Source organism: Betta splendens, chromosome 4, assembly GCF_900634795.4.
Source record: "Betta splendens chromosome 4, fBetSpl5.4, whole genome shotgun sequence".
NCBI classification, from domain to species: domain Eukaryota; kingdom Metazoa; phylum Chordata; class Actinopteri; order Anabantiformes; family Osphronemidae; genus Betta; species Betta splendens.
In genome coordinates this window covers 19,293,687-19,321,126 of record NC_040884.2, presented here as the reverse complement: position 1 = coordinate 19,321,126, position 27,440 = coordinate 19,293,687, and the positions used below count along the sequence as shown (strand labels likewise).

At 51.7% G+C, this 27,440-nt stretch overlaps 1 protein-coding gene across 2 annotated transcripts in view; it reads left to right on the top strand.

Annotated features, from left to right (window-relative positions):
• malrd1 (MAM and LDL receptor class A domain containing 1) overlaps positions 1 to 26,055 on the top strand; it is a 29,939-nt gene extending 3,884 nt beyond the window's left edge. Inside the window, exons 7-33 of one of the 2 annotated variants that reach the window (XM_029149229.3) lie at positions 334 to 486; positions 1,480 to 1,585; positions 1,683 to 2,050; positions 2,160 to 2,605; positions 3,358 to 3,445; positions 3,539 to 3,715; positions 3,803 to 3,953; positions 4,635 to 4,791; positions 4,866 to 4,976; positions 5,447 to 5,660; positions 5,746 to 5,993; positions 6,547 to 6,835; positions 8,401 to 8,646; positions 8,766 to 8,923; positions 11,694 to 11,874; positions 13,007 to 13,135; positions 13,401 to 13,562; positions 14,210 to 14,367; positions 14,970 to 15,171; positions 15,631 to 15,909; positions 16,186 to 16,311; positions 16,917 to 16,983; positions 23,403 to 23,494; positions 23,634 to 23,730; positions 23,813 to 23,873; positions 24,513 to 24,620; positions 24,708 to 26,055. In XM_029149229.3, the coding sequence (XP_029005062.1) occupies positions 334 to 486; positions 1,480 to 1,585; positions 1,683 to 2,050; positions 2,160 to 2,605; positions 3,358 to 3,445; positions 3,539 to 3,715; positions 3,803 to 3,953; positions 4,635 to 4,791; positions 4,866 to 4,976; positions 5,447 to 5,660; positions 5,746 to 5,993; positions 6,547 to 6,835; positions 8,401 to 8,646; positions 8,766 to 8,923; positions 11,694 to 11,874; positions 13,007 to 13,135; positions 13,401 to 13,562; positions 14,210 to 14,367; positions 14,970 to 15,171; positions 15,631 to 15,909; positions 16,186 to 16,311; positions 16,917 to 16,983; positions 23,403 to 23,494; positions 23,634 to 23,730; positions 23,813 to 23,873; positions 24,513 to 24,620; positions 24,708 to 24,806 (4,673 nt within the window). In that variant the 3' untranslated portion in view covers positions 24,807 to 26,055. Of the gene's footprint in view, positions 1 to 333; positions 487 to 1,479; positions 1,586 to 1,682; positions 2,051 to 2,159; positions 2,606 to 3,357; positions 3,446 to 3,538; positions 3,716 to 3,802; positions 3,954 to 4,634; positions 4,792 to 4,865; positions 4,977 to 5,446; positions 5,661 to 5,745; positions 5,994 to 6,546; positions 6,836 to 8,400; positions 8,647 to 8,765; positions 8,924 to 11,693; positions 11,875 to 13,006; positions 13,136 to 13,400; positions 13,563 to 14,209; positions 14,368 to 14,969; positions 15,172 to 15,630; positions 15,910 to 16,185; positions 16,312 to 16,916; positions 16,984 to 23,402; positions 23,495 to 23,633; positions 23,731 to 23,812; positions 23,874 to 24,512; positions 24,621 to 24,704 lie in introns of both variants that reach the window. The other variant, XM_029149228.3, reaches the window with a different exon arrangement.
• The last annotated feature ends 1,385 nt before the right edge of the window (positions 26,056 to 27,440 follow it).

Below are 27,440 nucleotides of genomic sequence, written 5' to 3'. Positions count from 1 at the left end.
ACTTCCTCTTCACTAGGTCTCAGATTTATGCCTCTGCCTGGATGCTTTTCTATGGCAGGAGGCTCATGGTTATTGTGGTGTAAGGCGCTGCCGTCCAAGCCAAAAGAGACAGAATCCATTCAGAGGCACAAATCACGGTGGAGGGTTTATGGTACGAACAGTTCCCTTGGCAGGTGGACTTCATACAACTGACAGGGAACCTGATATGACCTGTAGCATTAACAGCTCTGGAGCCAAAGCATAAAAACGAACTTGGTGCTCTTAGAAAGGGAACGCTCAGACGTTGCCTTCAGGGTCCGGAGTGAAATCTCATGCTCGTCTCCACCTTTCCAGCCACTGCGTGCGACTTTGAGGCCGGCTCTTGCGGCTGGTATGAGCTCACCTTTGGCGACGGCTTCGACTGGGTCCGGGGCTCGCCGTTGGAAGTGCCGCCGGACTACCGCGGCCAGAATCCGCCTCTGGACCACTCCACAAACAGCACAGACGGTACGGACGCTATTATTATAACATATCATGATCTGATATGAGAGTCTCACGTCTCCAGAGTCTTTAGTTCAGACACAACTATCAAAAGAGAAAATCTACAGACTCAATCAGTTTTTTGCAGCATGGAAGAAATGTGAGATGCACGCTGAATGTGGAAGTGCCTCGTCAGCCATCTGATGCTGTAGAATGGGCGCACATCATTTCTCCTGCACGTTTAAGCACAGCCTCTGTATTACCTCATCTCATGTCTGTACTTTTGGAGACGTGCTGCGACGCCTTTGCTTTTTTAGCAGCACCATCTGTTGTTTTCGCCGCGCACGTTGCGCCGCGAGAAGACGCTCGGCTGGGTTTCAGACTTGAACCGGAGCCTCTGCTATGTTCTGGGGAGCTTGGAGCTTTGTAAAGCGACACATGTCCCGGTGGGAGCATCTGTTTGAAGATTTACCAAATGTGACTGTGACCAATCAAAGGATTATCTACTAAGTAACAATGTGAAGGCGTGCGGTGTTCATTCAGAGGCTTTTGGCTGAGAGGTTGTCGATGTGAGCCAGGAAAACAAACTCCATCACTCCACCACTTCACACACACACACAGCATTAGGTGTTATGTTGTAGCTACATGAGCTAAGCTAGTAACCACAGGTGACGTGACAACTTCTCTTCCCTTTCTCCATCCCACGATGCAACCAAAACACAGATGTGACGAGCGAAACGAAACGACTGTCTCCTCCAAAGTGCTGCGTGTGTCTGCAAAGCCTTGCAATTACCTGTGACCCGTCTCATCAACGGGCCGCCGTTGCTTTGGCAACGGGACATGTTTTGGTTACGTTAATGAAAAACAGACTTTGGAGGGAGGTGATTTTCTCAGTAGATGAATTTGAAAACTTAATCATTTAATAACAAAGGAGCCTCGTGTCCGTAAAGGTGACAAACTGTTTGCAGAAACATGAAGATGCGTATAACAATTTAATTCCGTCTAAATTACTCCACACAGGCCACTTCATGTTTGTTGTGAAGAACAGCAGCGGTCTCATTCCGACGGCTGTCCTCCGAGGACCCTGGTTCCAACAGTCGGCCCCCGGCTGCACCATGATCTTCTGGTGGGAGACCCCGAGCTTTACCAGCCTCCAGGCTTCATCCTGAACTGAATGTTGCCTTTAGGCTCTCTGCTGACGTCCCCTCTTTCACCCCCTCTAGGCATTTTAACTCAGGCATATCCGTGGGGGCCACAGACATGTACCTTCGCATCAGAGGGGACCCAAACAACACGGTCATATGGAGAGCGTTGCATGACCAGGGGAGCCACTGGAAGCAGGTGGAGGTGCAGCTGGGACGCATCACCCGGCCCTTCCAGATCGGCCTGGCCAAGCTCAGCCTCGGCATGTTCGACGGGATCGCCGCCTTGGATGACGTCACGTTCAAAAACTGCTCCATGCCCCCCGCGGCGTCGCACTGCCCCGATCAGACCCATTTCCACTGCGTCCACAGCAAGGCGTGCGTGGAGCGGCACCAGCTGTGCGACCTGGTGGACGACTGCGGGGACGGATCGGATGAGCAGGGATGCTGTGAGTGTCCCTGATGCTGACATCTTATACATTTGGCGTTGAAGTAACCACTCAAAGGGGTGAAGGGCATAATTAAGCTTCAGCGTTCATTCCCTGTCATGTCTCTCAGCTCCGGAGCTGCAGTGTGACTTTGAGCGAGGGCTGTGCAGCTGGGAACAGGAGCAGGCCGGAGGGGACTCCTTCGACTGGACCTGCATCCAAGGCCCGACCCCGACCTTTTACACGGGCCCGTGGAAGGACCACACGCTGGGCACCAGCTCCGGCCGCTACCTCTACATCGAGTCGTCCGCCCCGCAGGAGTTCAAGGACACGGCCGTGCTCCTGAGCCGGGTCTTCCGGCCCACCCACCGGCAGGGCCCGGACCCGTCCCCGTCCCCGCACCGCTGTGTGTTCCGCTTCCATTACCACATGTACGGACTACACGTGTTCCGCCTGGCGGTGCACATGCGCACCGCTTCCACAGGCCGCGGTCATATGCTGTGGGTCCGATACGGAGACCAAGGAAACCTGTGGCACAGGAAAACTCTCTACCTCAACAGCGCTCGGCCTTTTCAGGTAAAGCTCCAGAAACGCATGGAAGCGCAGGGTAAGGTTCAGGTAAACACAGGGACATGCAGCCAACACTGAGTCTGTATTTGAGAATGCACTCCAGCGTTGCATGATCTGTTTAATAGCTCCGCTGCTCGACATTGATCCCTCAAGATGGATGTTCTGTTGTCATTACTCATGAGTGAGTAGAACCGGACAGGCCGTTAAAGGCTTTTCCTCCATTACGCCATTGAAAACAGCAGCTCTGTTTGTCAAGTTAATAGACTGCAGAATGGGGGAAAGTTAAAAAGGGACACTGATGGATTAAACTTCGATTCAGGCTGATAAATAGCTGATTGATTGGCTCGCAAAGTGGGCGCGTTGCCACAGAATGACAAATCATAATTATCTGACACCAACGCGATGAATTCTAGCGACAGTGTCATTCTGAAACGGCATTCAGATTCGAGACGCACTGAGAGACAGATATAAGATCATAATATACACATTGTCCTCATGAAAACACTAAATGTGGATCAACTAATGAGATTTATTCTGGAACCATGTCTGCAAGAAGCTGCAGCTTATGCTAATGTCTAATAATGTGTTAATATCCTCCTTAGAAGGAAACAGGCAGAAAAATGACTCATCTAACATCTAAGCTTGTCTTTTAATTAACACCCATGCTTTATTTTGTTGATGCAGCAAATCTGTGTGTGTGTTTACGGACTGTACAACTGATTCTGGATCTGATTTACTCTCACTCCTGCCTGTGCCAGATTTTAATCGAAGGCACGGTGGGTGATGACTTCAACGGCGACATAGCTATCGATGACCTGTCCTTCCTTGACTGTTTCCCATATGAAGGTAAATAACTACACGCCAGCAGGAAATGGGACCATTGTAGGGCAGCGATTGTCTAATTCCCTCTGAGGGTTTGTGTTGTACCCGTGGTTATAGGAGAGCTGCCCCCCAACAACACCAACACGGCCGTGACCACTCCGGGCCCCACTCACCAGCCCCACAGCTGCCCTGCCGGGGAGTTTGTGTGCGGGGCACACGGAGAGTGTGTTCCCACCAGCAAAGTGTGCGACTTCAGGCACGACTGCTCCGACGGCTCCGATGAAACAAACTGTGGTAAAATGAGTTTTCTCTCCGCGCCTGCTTTGCTTGTTTCTTTTTCCCCTCTTGGCCGTCTTCCATCCATGACCTGACTTTCTCCAGTGAAGGGACTGTGCAGCTTCGACGGTGGGGACACTTGTGGTTGGAAGCTTCTTCAGTCGTCTCCGCTCCATGTGTTCCACTGGGAACCGGATCAGGGGGAGACCATTCATGATGGAGAGCAGTACCATCGTCCAGTCAATGACCACACCCAGTAGGTCTAGCTCTATACTCTATACTCCACACACACTTTTCTTATCGCACTTATCTAAGTTTTATTGGCTTAAAGGTAAGAGCAGAAAATTGCTGTGCACTTTGACTTCAGTAACGTCTTCCCTCAGCCAGGCTTCCAGACACTATCTCCATTCATAACCTCACCTTCTGGCTGCATCTTCTTCTTTCCCTCCCCCCATCACTGACCTTTCTCTCCTCTCAGTCCACGAGGGGCGAGCGAAGTAGAGACATGATGCTGATGCTTATTTAACCCAAAAGGAACCATGCCTGTTATGGGCCAGTCGTGTCAGTGACAACTATCGTCTTTATGACTGACAGTTCATCATAGACAAACTGTTACATTAACCTGAATATATGCCTAAAATAAATGATTATTAGTGAATTACAATGGGTAACTAGTGCAGAGAGGAGGTTAGTCTTAGAGGCCAAACACCTGACCTCATTCCTCTAAATGAGATGGAGTGTCAGGGCATTGTCATCTTTAATTAAAATGCCCCGTTTTTCACATTTGAACTTGTGAACTTTGGATTAATAGCTTAATTTTAGAGCTGTGCAATGAGCCAAAACCCCCAGCGAGGCAAACTTCGCGTTCACTCCCATTCACAGCCAGGCTCCCAGTTTGAGGACACGATTATGATTTTTCCCATCCTCCCCGGCACAGAGGCAGCCCCGAGGGCTGGTACATGTGTGCGGACAGTTCAAACGGCGGTTACGGCCACACCACCGACCTCTACACGCCTGTCATCTCCTCCACCGGCCCGCAGTGCACGCTGGTCTTCTGGTATCACATGATCGGCTTCACCGTTGGATCGCTGCAGGTGAGAGCGGGGGGGGGGGCGCGCAACGACTGGCTGACAGAAACACTCGCCTTCTGTTCGCGCGACGTCTGCAGGTGCTGCTGAAGTACAGAAACACCACTCACGAAGTTTGGTCCCAGGCGGGTAACCAAGGCAACAGATGGAGGCGAGGAGAAGTGTTTCTGGGATTGTCGAGCAACTTCCAGGTCTGACAATGATCATCTGCACATTTGGAAACTCTTTCTGTATAACGTAACCAGAGCTTTACCCCAAAATGAAATGTCTCCTTCACATATTCCAGCTCAGTTCTGTTCCAACAGGCTAATTTAGACTCAGACGAGGGGTCAAGGACTGATTGTGAGTGTGACAGTAATTACAGGCGCAGCCTCTCCGTGGTGTCTGGCTGCAGAGGTTCAGCCGTGGCCGTAGTGGCGTGATTGCTCTGGTCGCGTCGTCCCTTTGACCAAATGCCGCGACCTTTGCACGTTGTGGCCGATGCACATTAACCTTTGTCAGAACCAGGCAGCGTCAAACCTGCGCCGATGCTGCGAACAGCAGCTGAAGAGCTTTTGGCTTCAAGCCTTGTCTGACTGTGTTACATTTCACCAGTAGCTGTTAAAAATGTGACGCAGACAGCAGATGGGACTGAGAGCTGGGTTTGATCTCCGTTCGCCAGGTCGCGTTCAGGGCCAAGCGAGGGATCAGCTACATGGGCGATGTGGTGATTGATGATGTCAGCTTCCTGGACTGTTCCCCTGCTCTTCCCCCAGAACAGCCATGTGGACCCGAGCAGTACGCCTGCGCCAGCGGCCACTGCATCCCTCAGGACAATCTGTGCGACTTCATCAACCACTGTGGGGACAACTCAGATGAGGATCCCTACATCTGCAGTGAGGCCTCCTCTAATGTTGGAGCAGTAACTCCACATTGATGGACAGGCCCCAACCCATTTCTGTCTTTGCTGCCGTATTTCAGAGGGCTTCATTGGACGCTGCAGCTTTGAGTTTGACCTCTGTTCCTGGCACCAGAGCCAGCGGGACGACTTTAACTGGCTGATCAAAACGGGCAGCGCTCCCACGGTTGGCACCGGCCCACACAGTGATCACACCCTGAGAGACCCCTCGGGGCACTACCTCTACCTGAAGAGCTCCTTCCCGCAGGAAGTCGGAGACATCGCGCGCATATCGGGAGCGCTGCTCAGCTGGAGGAGCTCACAGTGCAAGGTGAGGACGAGGTCAAAGGGCAAACGTGCAGCTGTTCTTTAACTAAACCAGCGTTAACAAGCACAATCTATTTATAAACGCTTGTTAATTTAATTAATTGATTTAACAGAGGAATGCGTCTTATTTGTGTTGTATGTGTGTGAACAGGTAATTGAGCAGGTTCATGCACTATAGAGTGAGTGTGTGTGTCTCTGTCTGTGTGATGCTCCACTGCTTGATTGACTGCCCGGTTGGCGCTGCTCGCCGTGTCTGCCTAATCCCATCCCTCACCTGTCAATCAATCAGGCAGCGAGCAACACGGCGCCAATTAAAGGGGAGGTGAGTGGGAGACTGACAGGCGTGTGTCCCCACAGAGGAGGGTGTTGTACCGCCGTACGGGAGCTCAGCAGGAGGCCCATGGGGTCAAATGTGTCACTGTGTCTTTGCTGCCACTGAATGGTCACGCTGGTTTTGTTCTGTGTTCTGCTACGATAGGTTGGATCAGTTAATAGAGAGCGAGTGTAAATTTTTAACTAAACTCATAAAGACCCACAATTTTTCATCCTTTGTGCAGATGCGTTTTTATTTCCACATGTCTGGCGACGGCATCGGGACTCTCAGCGTGTTCCGGAAAAGCCAAGGAAGCGCTCATCTCCTGCTGAACCTGACGGGGGATCAGGGCAATTACTGGCAGATGAGGGAGATCCCGCTGAGCCACGGAAGAGACTTCCAGGTTGTGTTCGAAGGCAAAGTGGGCAAAAGTCCAAAGGGTGAAATCTGCTTGGACGATATCATTTTCTCACCAGGATGTCTGCTGGCCGCCTCGGCAGGAGACGAGGACGCTGATCCTCCACCTTCTGCAGGTATGAATTCAGATCCTAATCATTTAATTATGTCATCATGCTGGGCTGCTTGGGATACTTCAGGCCAGCCTCCTCCTTGAGCCCATTCGGATCCAAATAGTGTGGAATTTAGCTTTTAGTGTGATTTATAATGAGTTTAGCAATTTATTTAGATTGTGATGTCTGTAAAGAACAAGGGATAAAGGAAAGTGTAAAAATAACGTGACTGTAAAGCCCTGAGTGCCAGGTTTGGGTATTTGGATGTTTTACTGATTAGAGAAGGATTAAAGTTAATTGCAGATGGATTCACAGATCTAATGTGCTCATGTTTGTGATTAGGGATTTACCACTGCTTGTATTTTACACCCGTAACATTATTTAGAAGGTAAAATCAGCCTTAAAGACATGAATCAGTATTCATAATGTGATTGAAGCTCAACTCGTACTAAAGCAATGATAAATCATGTAAACATGGGGTATGGCTTTGTAAATCATTTTTTTCTTTTATTATACATTAAAAAAACACAATAAAAGGTAAAATCATAAAAAATGGTGCCGTTACAGTGATAAAGTGAAATTTCAACGATGCTCCACTTGTTTAAGTTATTGAGTAAATGGAGCCAAACCCATTTCTGAACGCTCCCTTTTTTTACGTTTCTTTTAGGGAAATGCTTGAAGAGTCGAAAACAACAAGCGCTGATTTATTGCCGTTGTCACTGCAGCTATAATTGGCCCATTAAATTTATAGCCTTTCTTTTGTATTGAATGCTGCGGAGACGACAGCGCTGCTCGGTTGTCTGCTCAGTAACGGATGGGGCTGAAGTTGTGTGGTCCCTCTGTCACGGCCGCCGCTGACTCTCTCTCCCACCGTCTGCGTCCCGGCGTTCGTCTGTATCAGCGCTCGCACTGAACGACTATCGCCACGGTGTGGGTGCAGTGGAGGCCGCTGCTCTCATTTATCCTGAGGGTGGTTTGTGTGGAGCGACACCCTGGCACTAGAGGGCGCTGTGCTACCCAGGGTGGTGGAGGGCATCGGGGCAGTGGCAAGGTCACACTGCTCATGACCATGTAATAACCTCCCTGTGTAACAAGGTGCTTTGTGTCCTGGAACTAACGAGGCCGGGTGAATGTGCCCACGCCTGTATATGAAGCTCCACACCAGGCAGCAGCGTAGGTTTCTAGGTGCCTTTGTGCATCTGAGGAGACTTATTCCCCCGTGCGCTCCTTTAATTACGGCTACCGCCCCTCTCCCTCACGCCTCATCTGCCTTTAACGCTCCCCACAGACGACGCTAACCCTGCTGGAACGGAGCAGACTCCAGCACCTCCACCCCATAAAGCCTTGATTCCTGCTCACAGCCTCATGCTGCCTTTGTCTCCCTAAGCCTCTTAAAGACTCCGATGCTACTCCCACTCCTGACATGACTGCTTGTGTTCTGAAGTCAATACTGAGCTGCGCTGTTTAATCAGGTTAAGCACATAGAGAAATGATGACAACCTCATTTCTTCTCTTGGCAAAGTGCAGCAGATGCTTTGTTGGATTTCAGAATTTGTGTGACTGCTATCATGTGGTTGTCTTGTCTTCAGGGCCCTGTCCTTCAGGCTTCCTGCCTTGTGCGAACGGCCGCTGTTTCACTCGGAGGCAGAGCTGTGACTTCACCGACGACTGCGGCGACGGCACAGATGAGAAGGATTGTGGGACTTCCTGCTCCTTCGAGAGCGGCCGCTGTGGCTGGAAGAGCTCCCTGTCCGACAACTTCGACTGGGCGCTCGGGACCGGATCCCTGCGATACATAAGGCCCCCGTACGATCACACTCTGATGACCAAGGACGGTACGTGACCATGTACCACACACGGTAGATAGGAGCTTGAGAAGCCCCACATTAGATGTTTGACAGGTTTGAAGGAGGGAGTGGGGAACAGGCTCGCTCACCGCTGCTCTCCCCTCCAGGTCATTTTGTGTACCTGGAGGCCACCCCTGTGGGCCTGAAAGGTGACAAAGCTCATTTCAGGAGCTCCGTGTGGAAAGAGTCCAGCGCCATGTGCAAGTTGTCCTTCTGGTACTACATTTCCAACAAGGCCTCAGGAACCATCCGTTTGCTGATTAAGGTAAAAAAAAAACATTCCTCTTTTTGATTTAAAGGCATTTTGGCTTCAGCTCAAAGATGAGGCTAGATGATTTGACTGCTTCTAAAGCAATGATTGTTATGGCCCCACGTAGGTGTTTCTGTCAAAGACTCTGGGTAAATAGGTAAAAAGTGGCGAGTCTGTCTGTGCCTCTGGTGTTTTCTGTGGGGCAGCTGTGAGTGGTGCAGTCACACCCCACCATCTGGGTGCATACTGGAGTAACTTCATCCACAGACTCAACCAGTGGCTTGGATGAAACAGCTGAAAACATTTCCATCCTCATGCACTAGTAGAATCCAGCTGTTCCCAGATTCCCAATGTAACATCTGTGCTTGTACATATATTGACGCTGTTTTAATCATCCAATTCCCCAGTGACCTGATGTGCTATTGATTGAGTGTGAAACCCAGGGAGAGACGCTGTTCTTTGAAATGAGCACCATGTGATTTGGTGTTTTTTTTGCAGCCGAGCCTTCCGCTTGTTTGATTGATTATATGACTCTCCGAGCGGCAGGACACAATGACTGCATATAGCCCGTTTTACAAGTCCTCATGCTCATATAGAGATGGGAAATGTCCAGTGTGGCTTATTAAAGAAGGTCACGTCCCGTTCTGAAGGTGAACGTTTACAGACAGAGCGTGGGGAGCTGGGAGCGGGGGCTCTACTTTACAGCTTTGTTGCATTATTGCCTCGGGTTTGGCCCATGAGTACGAACGTGAATAGAAAGGAAACTCACACACTCTGCAAACATTACAGTGTAAATACAGTGTGAGCAATCTTTAAAGGTTGATTGAAGAACAAAGGGACTTATGGTAATGATGCTAAACACAAAGTGGGAGCAGGGGATTAAATTTAACGGTGCTGTTTGCCTCCACAGAGGGCTTAACAGGTCTGATTATTTATATTACCCATAAATGTCCAGACCAGAGCAGGTCAGGACTTCAACAAGGGCTGAGGTGATTTAAGGCAGATATTCTTAGTTTACCTTCTGTCAGACTCCGTGTTTGAAGCTGTTGGTGTAAAATGTAAGGATCATTTTTATCTCTGAAACTGCGAGAGGCTCGAGCTGCTGATGCTCTGATCTACAGAGACACCAAATCACACCTCTGGGACGTGGGCCAGCTTTACATAAACTGTAATTATCCCAGGTTCATGTTTACACCGTGGACGTGACAGCGGCCTCAATAATCTCCTCCACCTCTCAGCCAGAAACGGGACGTGTTCAGATGTTGTTTTTAATATGCAACGACGCCACTGTCACGTGGCTGATACGCAGTCCTGAGAGACCGCCTAACTGAGCAGAGATTGAGTCGGCGAAAGTGGCGGCACTGAATCGGAGGTGAGTCGACAGGAAAAACAGCTGCCAGCGATTCCATAAAATGAAAAAGCCATGAATACAAATTGGATTTCAGCTCAGTGGAACATTCACTATGTGGTTAATACATTGGGGAAATCCATAAAATAAGCATTTATTGTGATTACAACTTTCTTTTTCGACTGTCACCGGGGGGAGGATATAATGACATCATGCAAATATATATGTACTCTTCAGTTGGAGCAAAGTGAAACTGCGGTTGCATTGGCCTTGAAGGAGAGTTTTAAAAATGAAGCACTGGATTTTATCGAATAAACGTCTCTGATTCGCCACCCAGACGTCCAGCGTGAGCCACCAGTGTCCGTATCATCTGCTCATGATTTTATGTGGGGACGGTTTTATGGATTGAGCCTTAACCCCCTGACACAAATCTGGATAAGTCCTGCTGTAACTCTGCCTATTAATCTACACTGTACTCGCACCCTAATAAGATTATTCCAGTGGCGTAAAGCAGAGGAGACAGCCTGCGCACGCCTCACCCAAGGGTGCATTTTAATAGGCTTTGAAACCGCGCGGTAGAATGTGACTTTGTCCGTCCTCTGGTCCCGACTGCGTCTCTCCCACTGCAGTCGGGCTCCGGCTGCGACGTTTAAATAAGTCCGACGTCTTGATTTGTTCGGAGCCGTTCGCTCGTCCGCCCACGGCGTTCGAACGTTTGCCGTCGAGGAGAGACTGATTCTTATAAGCTCAGCCCTTAAACTGAAAACACGACGTGATGTAATAGAGCGGCTGTCGTTCCGTCACCTTTACAAAGGAGCAGAGGTCGAGGAAGCTGTTAGGAATTACTGCGACAATAGAACAGTGCACGATTCGATTTATGAACCTCCATGTTACACAGGTCTTTGTTCTGACCTTAAGCTGAAGTAGATATTAATGATCAGAGTTTTATGATGAGGAGGTGAGACTCTCACATTTACTCGCACCCTGTTCCAGATAACATGAACAGATACATGTGTTGTGCTGCTGGTCCGACACTGGCTCATAACGCGTGTTGTTTTAGAGCTGTATTAGTCATGATTTAATGCCTGGCAGGCATCATGGGAAAAGATTCGCCCAGGAATACGCATCAGTCTGTCTTTTGATGTGTTCCACATGTGGCGTGAGTGAAATCCATCAGGCCAGGTTTCAAAGCTGGGGAAATTATTACCGTGCGATGTTGTGCTAATGAGACTTTAATGACTGGATGTCACTCACTTTCTGTCCAGAACCTCAGATTGTTTGAACTTAAACTTCTTCCCTCTTGACACACGACTCCGTTGCATTTGACATTCGACCGGTTCCTCCCGCTCTGAGATTGCGGCGTTGCAGCTGACTCAGCGCTGCGTGTGGAGCGCAGACACGCGGCCACCTTACTGTCAACGCTGCTCTCCTGCGCAGACGGAGAGGGATTTGCTGGAGGTGTGGAACAAAACGGGGCACCAGGGCGACGAGTGGAGGCGAGCCGAGGTTCCCCTCAGGAGGCTGAGGCGCTTTGAGGTGATATTTGAGGGCGTGCGCTCCAGGGATGTGAGCGGAGGAGCGGCGCTGGACGACCTAGAGTTTGTGGACTGTGCACCAAGTACGTGACATGGAGCAGTTTCTAATCTACTATATGATGCAACCACAATGATGGAATCATCTTCCTATAAATAATAAAATTAATTGGATTAACCTCCTCTGAAGATTTGCTGAACCCATTAATTGACTCTTTGATTCAAGTTTGAAAATAGCTCATATAAGTGTGAGTGTCGAAGCGCCTGAATGAGTAATCAATGCAGTCTTCAGTCTATTTAATATTATGTGAATAATATTCAGTCTATTTAATATTATGTGAATTTAAATACATTCAACTCCTCTCCTGCTCTCCTCCTCTGTCGTCGCTTTATCAAAGCGCACTTTCAATAATATTCCGAAGTGAGATATCATTATGCTGTGAAATTATTTTATGATCCTTCCGACCGATAGTCTGCCGTGTGAAATTGATTTTGTCCCCGGCACCGTCAGTCTGCGAGCGGGGAAAGGAGAGGAGCGCTGGCAGTTCGATTGTCTGTGCGATGACAGCCTCCGTCCGACGCCGTTTGATGTTTACTTCCGAGCCGATGTTCCGCGCGAGGCCGGACCCCGCGTGGAACGTGTCTTGGCTCGGCCGCGGCGCACAAATATAGACACGCTCGCAGACATAAATACTGACCTGCAGACGCGCTGGGGACGTAGATCAAACCAGACGGAGAGGCGCGCGCACGTGTGACGACGCTTACGCAGCACGTCCATCAGATCTGAAGGCGCGCCTCGGATGTTCACTTCCTCCTGTGATGGATTTACCCCTCTGACCTCCTGGAGGGAGGTTTAGCTCTTTGCTTGTTTCCTCATCATTTTGCGCCGGTGCCTTTTGAAGCCGAGCCGTGCACGCGCGCGCGCGCGTCCTGCCGTTGTGTGTGTGCTGCCTCTGATCAGCCTGATCTTTCATTCCTCCGTCTCTGCTCTGTCACATACAAGGCGGCGCTTGAGGGATGAGACTTTGAGTTTCTTGACAGGCCTTTGTCTGGATTTGTTTACAGTCTTCTCTACTCAGGAAGATGTGTTTAAATAAAACTCTCATGATGCTGCAATAGATGCAATTCATCCTAATGGAAAAGGGCATCAGTCAAAGGGCTGAGCTTTAATAATGTCTACCTGATGAAGATCTGATCCTGGGTCTGTGCGTGTTTCAGGTGCTGTGGAGCCAGTTAGTTGTCCTGCAGTCACAGACTTTGTGTGTCGCAGTGGCGGCTGCATCGAGTCCCACCTGGTGTGCGACAACAAGGCCGACTGTCCTGATGAATCAGATGAGATAGACTGTGGTGAGTAAGAAATGGGGAAGTGACTTTCTTCGGCTTTGGGGATTGAATGCATTTAGTAGAAGAGCAGCAAACGGCCTCATGTCTCTCTCTCTCTCTCTCTCTCTCTCTCTCTCTCTCTCTCTCACTCTCTCTCTGTCTCTCTCTCCTTCTCTCTGTCTCTCTCTCTCTCTGTCTCACTCTCTCTGTCTGTCTCTCTCTCCTTGTCTCTGTCTCTCTCTCTCTCTGTCTCTCTCTCTCTGTCTGTCTCTCTCTCTCTCTCATCCAGAGCGTACATTTCAGTCTCCAGGTGCTTGTAATTTCAACATGGAGGAGGGCCAGTGGCAGGAGACGTGCCAGCTTCTCCAGGATCTTGATGATGACTTTGATTGGAGACTCGGTCACCAGAGTGAGACACCAGGAGCTGGTCCTCAAACGGATCACAGTCCAGGTCAGCACCTGCCAAAACGTATCATAAATCTACCGTATGTTTGGTCACTATTAGGAGATAAAGCTCTGCTGCATCTTCCTGATGTCCATGTGGGAGGCCTTTTTTATAATTACAGTGTGACAGCTGGGAAAAAAGAGCCAATCACAGACACATGCAGGGTTAATGATATTATCCTGAGTCGAACAGCAGTGCAGTTATTGTTTATTTTATGTACAGAAACGTTAAGTCTTTTTGACTATCCTGTTGGGTTTATCGATTGGCAGAGGGTCATGGGACGAACAGATGATGTCACTCCGCTGCCAGAACCACAACCATCTGTCATTTACCACACACACACACACACACACACACACACACACACACACACACACACAGATGCAGGGACACCCGATGATTCACCAAGGGCAGAGCCAGTAACTGTGTGTGTGTGTGTGTGTGTGTGTGTGTGTGTGTGTGTGTGTGTGTGTGTGTGTGTGTGTGTGTGTGTGTGTGTGTGTGTGTGTCTGTTGGCCCTAGATCCTGTAACTCGCTTGCAAAGCTCCCATTTTATCCTGGCCCTGCACAGATGCCATTGTCCACATGTAACAGAAGTAAACTAGTGGATGTTTCACCTGCAGTAAACGCACTATACTGTATTATTTCCACAGGCGGTGGAGGGAGCTTCTTGTACGTTCACTCAGCCCCTCAGAGGGAGGGTGACGTCGCCAAGGTGACGACCAGGAGGCCGTTCCCATCCAGCATCGGCCTGTGTCACCTGCGCTTCTGGTTCTTCATGCACGGCTCGGACAGGATGGGAACGCTGAAGGTGATCTAATCGGAGCCACATTTCCACAAACGATTCAAAGCCGTTTTGTTTCTGACACCATCAAAATGTCCGTCAGCTGATCCATCACAGTCTGCCTGCGCGCTTAATTTGGTTTCAGAAGACGTTTCAGCACCGTTTTCTTCAGCACAACACCGCATCCTGCTCTGCGAACTGTCAATCACCTGATCCCTGCAGGAAGGAATGAAAGTGGCCCTGCCAGGAAATAATCCATCAAAGCACGTCACCTCACAAACCTTATCCTCACAGCCGCCTTTTCATGTCTTTTTTAGGCGTCTTTGTGAGCGGGTCAATTTCAAATCAACAAAAACAACAATATGCAAATGCTAAAAAAATACTAATTAGACAGGCGGTGTGCTCCACACACAGCCACTGATTAGACACTCAAATTTATAGAATTAATAGAAAGAGTATAACGATCTGATACGACACAAATAGGGAAACATTTTGAAAACAGTTTGACAGCACAGGTTCAGTGAGGAAGCATCACCCAACACAGAGACTCAACTATCCACATCTGCTTGGATGCTTTCATGGAGCTTCAGCCTGATGCATGAATCACCTTTGCTGCTTCTCCGTCACAGGTTTACACCGTTGGACCCAGCGGCACCAGTCTGCTGATGTGGGCGGCCACTGGTGACCACGGCGAGCGCTGGAGCTACGCTAACGTGGTCCTGTCCCACCCCGCGGCCTTTAGAGTGACCTTCCAGGCGGAGGTGGGTGGGGACGTGTGGACGGACGTGGCGCTGGATGACGTCAGCTACTCCTCAGAATGCGTGACCGGAGGTAGTTCCTGTTCCTCCCCTGCTCCGCTCAGCTCTCGGTTCTTGTTTCCCGTCCGCCTGGTGCTGGGCTCGTTCCTCGTGTTTTCTCCCCATTTCGTCTTTTTCCGCGTAGTCTGTCCTCCAACGCCCACATAAACGGTGAGTCCGTTGGAGGCCAGTGTAGTGAGTTAATGGAGCCTGTTGCCCTGTGGGTCCATATAAATTCACGGTGGACTTGGTCAGTGCCGAGGGCCAGCTCAGAGGGCAAAAGGAAGGGGAAAGCAATTACACCTTTATTGTGGTGTTTTCTCCTTGTGACCCTTCGTTCTCAGTTTCTGATGAAGCAGCTCTGAACAAAACAAAACATTATCATCTAATATTTCACCACCTTTCTTAGAACAGTTCTCTACTATAAGTTTTTTTTTACTGTAATGAAACCAAAATCAGCTCGGTGATATGCTCCCTGTGATAATCCCTCCAGGGCCGGTGACTCCTCGGCCTCTGACCTGCGCCGTGGACCATTCCCAGTGTGCGTACTCCTCCCAGTGCGTCCCCCACAGCTGGTGGTGTGACGGGGAGCCCGACTGCACCGATCGCTCAGACGAGGAGCGCTGTCCCACCTCGGTCCCTGGCACGCTCCCTCCTCAGGACCGCTGTGCCGCCGGGTTTTTCCAGTGCTCCAACGCGCTCTGCCTCCCCTCCATCCTTCGCTGTGACGGGGTCCCGGACTGCCCTCATGGGGAGGACGAGAACGGCTGCCGTAAGTCCGCGTGGGTCGCTTTGAATGGCTCGTTGTCGGAGATGCAGTGTTTTTACATTCGTGGAGGTTTTGATTATTTCCAGGTCTACTGTGCATGAATGCGTTCCAGATGTAGGCTCGTATGTTTGGATTCCGCTGTATATGACATGAGTAATGTCCATATGATTGTCTCGGGGGGACTTAGGTTAACAAGCGTAAAGTTTTATTACACCATTCATCATGTGCTCATATTGATGTGACCGCAAGAACGACTCCTTCGCCTTCCTTCGTGTCCAGCTCTGCTGCAGTGTGAACTGGGAGAACTGGTGTGTGAAGCTTTGCCTGGCTGTGTCCCACTTCGGAAGCGCTGCGACCTCTCCGTTGACTGTCTGCCTTTCCTGTCTGATGAGTCCAGCTGCCACGGTAACGGGTTCCCACTGTTTGCCTTCGTAATTTCGTAAAATTACAATGTTGTTACAGTGTTTCCACTGTATTAAATCCCCCATGAGCCGTATTATCAGTTTTGTCTCAAGCGTTGCCAAAGCTTTATTCATATCTGCTCGTTTCCACTCTAAGGAGCGACTCGCTCAACATTTTCAACTCTGGCTCTCAAGTCTTCAAAGCACAACTCGCAGTTTGCTGCGTGCTGCCAAGATCCATTAACACCTCCGCTTTCCTCGTCTCCAGGAGTTAGACCAAGCCTCCTCTTTAGCCTGCCTTCACTGCCAAGTGGCTTTATCAGGGACATTTCTCATCAGATGCACCTGTAGAAAACAGACTGATTCCCTCTGCAGAGGTGAACGGATGAATGCACGCGCTCAGGTCTCTCCACTAACTTAATTTACCCATTTTGTGTTTTCGTCAGAGCAGACGTGCATGAGCGTACTTTGGTTTCCTGTGAGCTTAGGAGAGAGATGGAAAATGACAGAGAGAGAGAGAGCGAGTGGAAGGAAAGCTTCAGAGCATTTTATGTTTTCATCTGTTTTGCAGCCGTAATAATCAGTTGTGGTCTGTTGTGTCATTTGCAGATTGTCCTCCAAATTACTGCCTGGACCGTGGCTCGTGCCTTGTGGAGAGAGCCGGGCCTGTCTGCACGTGAGTGGGAGCTAAACGCCTTGTTTGTGTACAAACGCCATGATCATAAATATACACAACGATAAGGATCGTGTTTCTTCCTCCCACCCCCCCCGTCCTTTATCAGTGTTTGTGGGACTTAGATCGTGGAAATCCCATCACTCTCGTGTCTTTCCTTGGAAAAGACACGCTCTGTGAAGCATGTGGGAATCTGCTTATCCCTCGCAGCTTAACCACGCCGGTTCCGCCTCCATTTACCCTTTAGTGCCGTGTTTCCAGGGAGCCGCTGATGGATTCTCCTGGTCAATATTAATACGCAGCCTCTACGACCAGTGGTCTTAGTCCAGACCACAGAAACTCAAGCATCAGATTAATTTGCTGCGGGGCCATAGGGCGGCATGTGTCAGGGACTCGGGCAGGCGGCGGACCCACATGCACAGCACGGAGGCGAGAGTATAATCAACAAGAGGTTTATTTCTCAAAGGCACGGTCAGACGGTCCAGGTCATGCACAAAAAGGCTCGGTAAAAGTACAGGCAGGGAACAGGCAAAAACTCACGGTCGGTAGATAATCCAGGGTCGGGCAGGATACACGGTGCAAGCAGGAACAAAACACGAGAAACACGAAACACGGGGACTCAGGAAACTAGGGACGCTCAGCTCAGGGATTCACAAGAAACACGACAATCTGGCAAGTGACTACGGGAACAGGAGGTGACTAAATACACGGGTGAGTGATTACTGATGCAGTGCAGGTGAGGATGACGATCAGGTGGAGCAGGAACAGCTGTGACATGACATAACCCGGAAGTGAAGCTAGAACACAAAACAGAGACCGGGAGACTACCAAAATAAAACAGGAAACGGAACCTGGAACCAAAATAAGACAAGGAACCAACTAGAACAAAAACACAGATCATGACAGTACCCCCCCCCCTATGGCGCCTTCCACGGCGCCTACGGAAGCCCCCCCCCCAAACCAGGGCGGGCGGAGGGTGGTCCCAGGCGGAGGGACCGAATCCCTACCCCTCAAGGTACATGAGCAGGGTGGGTGGAGGGAGGACCGGGGGAGGGCCAAAACAAGAGTCCACAACAAAGTCCACGAACAGGGAAGACATGAAGTTCAGGGATTCCCTCACGGAGGGTGATGGCGTGGCGAGACCCTGCCCAGCAGCCGCTGAGCCAGGGTGGCACTCTTAGTGCCCTTGGGCTGGACCGATGTCCCCGGGGACCACCCCGCATGGCAGCGTCCTCCAGGCGGACGCTGATCCGAGGGGCTGAGGAGTCGAGGCGGGCGCCGCCGCAGGAGGCAGCGCCATCCACGCAGCAGGAGGCGCCGGGGGCGAGGCCACCAATCCGGCAGCCGAGACAGAGACGAGGCAGGAACCAGAGGCGAAGACAGACGTGGAGACGAGGCAGGAACCAGAGGCGAAGACAGACGTGGAGACGTCCTCCTTGGACCTCCGCGACGAGACACACAAACCAGCGGCGTCCTCCTTGGACCACCGCGACGAGAGGCAGGAACCAGCGGCGTCCTCCTTGGACCACCGCGACGAGACACACAAACCAGCGGCGTCCTCCTTGGACCACCGCGACGAGAGGCAGGAACCAGCGGCGTCCTCCTTGGACCACCGCGACGAGAGACAGGAACCAGCGGCGTCCTCCTTGGACCACCGCGACGAGAGACAGGAACCGAAGCAGATGCGGTCAGCGCCGGACCACCAGGAATCAAAGCAGATGCGGTCAGCGCCGGACCGCCAGGAAACGATGCAGATGCGGCCGGAGCCGGACCGCCAGGAACCGATGCAGATGCGGCGGGAGCTGCGACGGGAACGACCCCCTCCTGGGGGTCGACAGGAACTACGACGGGAACGACCCCCTCCTGGGGGTCGACAGGAACTACGACGGGAACGACCCCCTCCTGGGGGTCGACAGGAACGCGACGGGCGCGACCCCCTCCTGGGGGTCCGCCGGGGCTGCGACGGGCGCGACCCCCTCCTGGGGGTCCGCCGGGGCTGCGACGGGCGCGACCCCCTCCTGGGGGTCCGCCGGGACTGCGACGGGCGCGACCCCCTCCTGGGGGTCCGCCGGGACTGCGGCTGGCGCGACCCCCTCCTGGAGGTGCGCATGAACTGCGGCTGGCGCGACCCCCTCCTGGAGGTGCGCAGGAACTGCGGCTGGCGCGACCCCCTCCTGGAGGTGCGCAGGAACTGCGGCTGGCGCGACCCCCTCCTGGAGGTGCGCAGGAACTGCGGCTGGCGCGACCCCCTCCTGGAGGTGCGCAGGAACTGCGGCTGGCGCGACCTCCTCCTGGAGGTGCGCAGGAACTGCGGCTGGCGCGACCTCCTCCTGGAGGTGCGCAGGAACTGCGGCTGGCGCGACCTCCTCCTGGAGGTGCGCAGGAACTGCGGCTGGCGCGACCTCCTCCTGGAGGTGCGCAGGAACTGCGGCTGGCGCGACCTCCTCCTGGAGGTGCGCAGGAACTGCGGCTGGCGCGACCTCCTCCTGGAGGTGCGCAGGAACTGCGGCTGGCGCGACCTCCTCCTGGAGGTGCGCAGGAACTGCGGCTGGCGCGACCTCCTCCTGGAGGTGCGCAGGAACTGCGGCTGGCGCGACCTCCTCCTGGAGGTGCGCAGGAACTGCGGCTGGCGCGACCTCCTCCTGGAGGTGCGCAGGAACTGCGGCTGGCGCGACCTCCTCCTGGGGGCCGGCGGGCGCTGCGGCTCCAAGGGTGACGGGGACTGGAACGACCGCTACAGGGCCGACAGGAGCGGGGACTGGAACGACCGCTACAGGGCCGACAGGAACGGGGTCAGAGACAGGGGTGACCTCTACTTGGCCTACGGGAACGCCCTCAACTTGGCCTACGGGAACGCCCTCAACTTGGCCTACGGGAACGCCCTCAACTTGGCCTACGGGAACGCCCTCAACTTGGCCTACGGGAACGCCCTCAACTTGGCCTACGGGAACGCCCTCAACTTGGCCTACGGGAACGCCCTCAACTTGGCCTACGGGAACGCCCTCAACTTGGCCTACGGGAACGCCCTCAACTTGGTCGACAGGGACAGGAACTGGAACGCCCTCAACTTGGTCGACAGGGACAGGAACTGGAACGACCTCAATTTGGTCGACAGGGACAGGAACGACCTCAACATGGCCGACAGGAACAGGAACTGGAACGACCTCAATTTGGTCGACAGGGACAGGAACTGGAACGACCTCAACATGGCCGACAGGAACTGGAACGACCTCAACATGGCCGACAGGGACAGGAACGACCTTTAACGGATCGACAGGAACTGGAACGGCCGCAACATGGCCGACAGGGACTGGAACGGCCGCAACATGGCCGACAGGGACTGGAACGGCCGCAACATGGCCGACAGGGACTGGAACGGCCGCAACATGGCCGACAGGGACTGGAACGGCCGCAACATGGCCGACAGGGACTGGAACGGCGTCAACTCCGGAGCTGGCATGACAGCTTACAGCTGCCGAGCTCGACGGGGAAGACGTCGGGCCTGATTGGGTGGGGCTAACAGTCGTCAGACGGACGGTGCCCTCTGACGGGGACAAGGACGGAACTGGGGTCTGGGCAACACACGACTGAACTGGGGTCTGGGCAGCACACGGCTGATCTGGGGTCTGGGCGACACACGGCTGATCTGGGGTCTGGGCGACACACGGCTGATCTGGGGTCTGGGCGACACACGGCTGATCTGGGGTCTGGGCGACACACGGCTGATCTGGGGTCTGGGCGACACACGGCTGATCTGGGGTCTGGGCGACACACGGCTGATCTGGGGTCTGGGCGACACACGGCTGATCTGGGGTCTGGGCGACACACGGCTGATCTGGGGTCTGGGCGACACACGGCTGATCTGGGGTCTGGGCAACACACGGCTGATCTGGGGTCTGGACTAGGTTCGACTGGGCTGGAGCCTGGAGACGACAGGGCTGCACCGGGGCATGAGTAACACACGGCTGAACTGGGGTCTGGACTAGGTTCGACTGGGCTGGAGCCTGGAGACGACAGGGCTGCACCGGGGCATGAGTAACACACGGCTGAACTGGGGTCTGGGCAACGCGCGGCTGAACTGGGGTCTGGGCAACGCGCGGCTGAACTGGGGTCTGGGCAGCGCGCGGCTGAACTGGGGTCTGGGCAGCGCGCGGCTGAACTGGGGACTGAGCAGCGCGCGGCTGAACTGGGGACTGAGCAGCGCGCGGCTGAACTGGGGACTGAGCAGCGCGCGGCTGAACTGGAGACTGAGCAGCGCGCGGCTGAACTGGAGACTGAGCAGCGCGCGGCTGAACTGGAGACTGAGCAGCGCGCGGCTGAACTGGAGACTGAGCAGCGCGCGGCTGAACTGGAGACTGAGCAGCGCGCGGCTGAACTGGAGACTGAGCAGCGCGCGGCTGAACTGGAGACTGAGCAGCGCGCGGCTGAACTGGAGACTGAGGGCCGCGTGAGAGCAGGAAATCCTCCCAGGGAAACAACCATGGAGCTGGGCAGGTTGGTGCAGGCACGACGATCCGACGGGGCGGGGAGAAGGAAACCGAAACCATCGGCGGTGCGACTGGCGCTGGCGTGGTACAGAGCGCGTCGCTTAACTCGTCAAACTTCGCGCACAGTCGCTCGTAGAGGCGATGAACGCTGGGGTGATCTAACGCGGTGTCATCGTCCTCCAGCGTCACTATTGCCACCTCTACGGCGCTGCGCTGATCCTCCGGGTTACTAGCCCGTCGGTAATCCTCCGCAAGGATCTTGAAATACTTATGTAGGTCGCTGGGTAGCTCGGCGCAGGTAAACTCCATACTTCCGCGGGAGAGTTATATTCGCCGTAAAAAACAAGGAAAAACAGTCACTGACCTGACCGGAGGCTAAGTGCTGGCTGGGTCCAAGTTTGGCCAGATTGTTCTGTCAGGGACTCGGGCAGGCGGCGGACCCACATGCACAGCACGGAGGCGAGAGTATAATCAACAAGAGGTTTATTTCTCAAAGGCACGGTCAGACGGTCCAGGTCATGCACAAAAAGGCTCGGTAAAAGTACAGGCAGGGAACAGGCAAAAACTCACGGTCGGTAGATAATCCAGGGTCGGGCAGGATACACGGTGCAAGCAGGAACAAAACACGAGAAACACGAAACACGGGGACTCAGGAAACTAGGGACGCTCAGCTCAGGGATTCACAAGAAACACGACAATCTGGCAAGTGACTACGGGAACAGGAGGTGACTAAATACACGGGTGAGTGATTACTGATGCAGTGCAGGTGAGGATGACGATCAGGTGGAGCAGGAACAGCTGTGACATGACATAACCCGGAAGTGAAGCTAGAACACAAAACAGAGACCGGGAGACTACCAAAATAAAACAGGAAACGGAACCTGGAACCAAAATAAGACAAGGAACCAACTAGAACAAAAACACAGATCATGACAGCATGAGGCCTTCTTTCACACCGACTGCACTGTCGGCGCTTTTTTAGTAGACCCATGAATCTTGTTGTCTGCTTCAGCGGCTTGGAATGTCTGTAATGAGATATTTCATTACAAAAGTAAAAGTGCAATTATGAGACTCGCTGCTGGATCGTAACATCGTTATGCACCAGCGAGTCCTCTGAGATTCATAGTCCTCCGTCCTCATGTCAGGAGGCTCCGTCACACTAGGGTGTGGAGGTGATCAGTGCCTGATACTTAAAAAGCATATTTATTTTAGGTTTTTATGTGACCAATGTGGTCCAAGGAGCAGGTGAACAAGGACTGCTGCCGCTCACTCACATCATCTCATCCAGGCTCCTTGTATGAACTCATTATTCAACAGGCCCTCACCACCATCATTCATTCACAGAGTGTGTGTGTGTGTGTGTGTGTGTGGGGGGGGGGGGGGGGGGGGGGTGCTCTAGCATTGATAAGACCTGCTTCCGGTATTTTCATCACGTTCCTTTGCTGCGTTGAGCCGGCACCAGGGAACCCGGGCACGGGCGGCCCACTGGCATGAACAGACAGTCGCACAATGTGTCCCCCACCCTCCTCTGAATGATAATGACGGTCTAGCTTCAGCGGGAGCCGTGTGTTTTGCATTAGAAGGTCAGTGTGGCCCAGAAATCAGGCTGATGCTCCACAGATGTTGACTTGGAGCGGCGTCTTCGCTTTTGGAGCGAAGGGTCGTACTTTCCATTCCGAGCTCAGCAGCTCAGCAGCAGACGGGCCAGACCGTTTGTCTGTTTCCATGTAGGATGACCAGCAGATCAATCATTCTTATTTGTTGACATCTATATTATTTAAAGCCCCTTTTCATGGAGCATTTTCTCATTTTGTACAAGTTCTACGAACATAACGCTAACGGTCAACAAATCTAACAATAATAATGTATTGTATTGTTTACAATACTTTCCTGTTTTATGATCCACAGTTTCTTTAATTGTTTGCCTCCAACTAGGTGTGACCAAGGATGGACAGGTAATCGTTGCCATGTGAAGAAGAAGCCATCCCTCACCACCTCAGCACCACAACCAGAGGACACACGGCTCGGTAATAAAAGGAGACACCTCGTCCCGAGTGTCTATTAAACTGTCTCTCCTGAATGCATCCACTAAATCCTTGCATGTCCTGTTAATCCCACTGCAGTCCATTAAGGGAGTAACACCCCCCCCCCCCCCGTTCTGTTTAGACGCCGTGTATGTCGCCCTCGTCGTGGGGCTGCTGCTGCTGGTGCTCGGCGCCGTTCTCTGCTTTCTGGTTTCACGCAGGACGAGATGCTACTTGAGGTGAGTCCGGGCGACGATAACGACCCTCAGAGCTGCTGCTGATCATATTGGTGATGCAGATGGTGATGATCCATCTCCACAGAAAGCCTGACCTGATGGATTACGGGGTGATGGATAAGCCAGGCGGTCACTGGACAGCGGAGGTCAGCGCACGACAACATCCAATCAATCATCAGGAAACTCTGTTTGGGTTCTCGGCTATACAAAGCTCGTTTTTCTCCCCTTCGACTTACATTTATTCAATAAACAAATTTAACACTGGAGCAGGTCAAAAGGTGATCAGCAGGCCTTTCTGCTAGATTGGATCTTTGGATTCGGGATCATTGATTTTGAGGTTAGGCAGATATTTGAGCTGTTGTGTGTGTGTGTTTCCAGCAGCTTCACAAGAATCAAACCACAAAATCTGATCAAATGCAACATCTGTGCAACATTTACTCAACAGTGTTATTATACTGAATAACAGTATAATGTATTGGTGAACAGGAATCGTTATTGGCATGTCTGTGCATGTTTGCCTTCATGTGACTGCCGGTGAGGACTCATCTATAAATAGAGGTGTAGGTGTGAACTCATATCTCAACAACACAGCTCCTCCTCAGCTCCTCTTTAAGCAGACGTGATTATTCCACCTCTCACAGACGACGAGATGTTTTATTGAAGTTAAAGGTGTAATTATGAGCCCGTAACAGGTCAATTTCATTTTAATTGCACCTGCATTTCACGCTTTCTCACACATGGAGTGATTCTGAGTCGTCGTCCCCCCGACATCTTCTCCCCCTCAGCTCCCGTCTGTGGATGAAAAGCTGGGCGGCTTTCTAGGGGCGAACCCCAGGAGGAGCGCTGGTCGGGGGCTTTCCATCAGCGTGTACCCCTGGAGGAGGGAGGTGGAGGTGAGGCGTCGGGGCGCCACGTTTCAGCTGTTGCTGTTAAGTTGATGGCGTGACGCCCGTCTCTGTGTGTGCACTCGTCTGTAGCAGGTTTTGACCTGGAGAAACGCCAAGCTGTCCTTCACCAACCCCATGTACAACCACCCCCCCGCTGGCGATGTCGCCGGGCCCAGGAGCTCCGAAGCATGAAAGAAACACGAAAGCATGAAACTTCACCTACAGGATCAACATGGATCTGAGCGTAACAACATTAGAATCATGAAAAGTGTTTCTAAAAGACTCATTTGTTGTTCAGGTGGACAGTAGTAAAGGAACAAACTGTAGTATACTCATTTTATATGCCATTCATACTACTGCAGGCACGTAGACCCAGACAGATCAGATCTGGGCTTTGAGGCATGAGAATTAAATGCAGAAATTACATTTTTTGTGATCTTGGATGCTTAAAACAATGACTGTAGCGGGTCTATTAACAGATGTGAAACTAAATAGCTGTAAATGTCTTGCAAAGGATTGAAAGATTTTTTTAACACTGGCAAAAGTAGAAAACATCCAGCTTACGAACCCATTAGTGATCAGTTCTAACCCTCACCAGTGCAAATGAAAATGTTCGCCCTTGTTTTTGTTTTACAAATCAAATTTATTTTTCAGTAATTGCCTACTGATGAAGGCACATCTTGCGGCGGAGCAGCTGAATCACCAACTCAGCCTTTTCGCAAGCCTTTGCATCAGTGTTTATTTCTTTCGACCCGATCGTGTGATCTACGCACACACGCCTTGTGTGACTGACAATCTGCATCTCCCCGTGTTTTTGGGGCTCTTTTTCTGGTAGCTTCGTGGTTGTGCAGTGGACACCAGCAGCTTTGTCCCCGTGTCACTGCTGAAGCATGAGTCAGCTCTTTGTGGAGCTATTGTCCCAGTGTTGTTAGTCACAGACCAACTCCAGCCAAAGGTCAGTGTGCTTTGTTTTGCGGGTGAGCCCCTCTCTGCAGGAGCGGCCTTTATGCGTGACTACTGTTAAAATCATTGACTTTTCTATCATTTGCATAACAATTAAGCAGAACCTTCTCTCACTTCGAGCTGCTGCCACAGCACCGAACCCAATTTCTTTTTGCTGGGTCACCTAACTATTCCTGTCAGGTCAAGGTGAAATTTATCCCAGACTGCTTTCTGTGTAATGATAGCCCTGAGTCAGCTCGCTCATCCTCTGCCTGGGTGGAGGACGGAGGAAATTGGGTCTTTTCTCTGTATATTCACTTAAAGGTGGACGGCCGTCGGCCCAGGGGGCCTTCCCTCCGCTCTGCAGTGACTTTCCGCAAAAACATGCCAGGTCTGAAACAGCAGGGCGGGAGAATCGTCCCTGCCCATCAGAATACAGTGTATATGGTTGTATAAGGTGCATAAAATATCAAAATAAAACTGTTTTGCATCCCAGGTAGAAAAAGATCCAGCAGCTCTTTCCTTCTGTCTACTGAGGTTCTATTAACGTTCTGACTATAAGAGAGAGTCAATACATCATCAAACACAAAATGAATGAGTTTTTAAAGGTTTATTGTTTGTTCATGAGAATGATAGAGTGAAGGGGACCAGCCTCTGTTTGTTCTGCTTTGGGGCAAAGGGGTTTGATCAGTATATAAAGAAGCTTGAAGTTGTTCGGCAGTTGAGTGAGGCAGTGTTGGAAAATAACTCTAGTACCTTGAGTTTTTCCTTTTTTTGCTGCTCTGCCACATTTCAGAGGTGAATATTATTTTACTAATTATATTTGCTTTTAAAGTCACCAGCACAGACCCTTTTCAATTTTCCACTTAATGCCAAGCTACAGTACATGATTTCGTGCTACTTGTTCTTAATACTACAAGACGGAAAAGCTCATCATCGGCAGTGCTCTAATGGAAAGACGCACACAGAGTCGGGCTTGTTCTCCTCCCTGTTTTCCTGTCGGGACCGCCACACGGCCCCCTTGCTTCCTGTTTATTACGTGACCACGTGTCATAAACGCCGCGCTGAGGTGCCGTTGTGCATCTCAACAACTGGGACCCGACTCCAGACATGAGCACTGTCTGGAAAATTTATATTCAGCCACAGTCTCTGACTTAAAATCGGTGATTTTGCTGGATTCCTCCCCTTTCATTTTGCTGTGTGGATGCGCTGTAAGTTCACCCCCAGGAGACCAAGCGTGGTCTCCAGCCAAGCAAAAGTTCACGGCATCTCTGACTTGATCCTCCTTTTACAACACACACAGAGTAGGAGCTGGAGACGCTTCAGTAGCGAGAGAGAAGGGCCTTAGAGAGAATTTGGAGCGACGGAGGAGGAGGACGCCGTGGGAGAAAGCGATAAAGAGGGCGATTTTCAGAGCGATCGGAGCGGCCTGCTTCCTCACGCTGGCGTCGGGGAACGAGGCGATTAGTGCAGCAGACCTCACGGAGAGCCGAGTCTCCACACAAATGCAGGGGGATAGAAGTGGAGGGAGGAGGACTGGTTTACCAGCCTCAGTGGCCACATCGACGGGAGCTACACCACATTTTAGCATCTACACGACGTGCTGAGAGATGCTTTATGGTGCAAAGATGAAACCATTGATGGAAGCACTGAGCAACGTTTTTTTTTTTCAGTTCAGCTGTTTGCTCTCCTGGTGCGGAGATATAGTTGTGTTTATGGTAGATTTTACATTTCCTTGTCCTTTATGAGCAGTTTTATTTTCCTACAAAGGTCCAAATATCAAATGTTCAGCGTGCACATCCCTAAATGAGGCTTTTGTGCACGAGCTTCCTCTCCACGTTCAACTTTTCCATGGCTGTGGTGCGGCTCCTGAATTCCCACAGT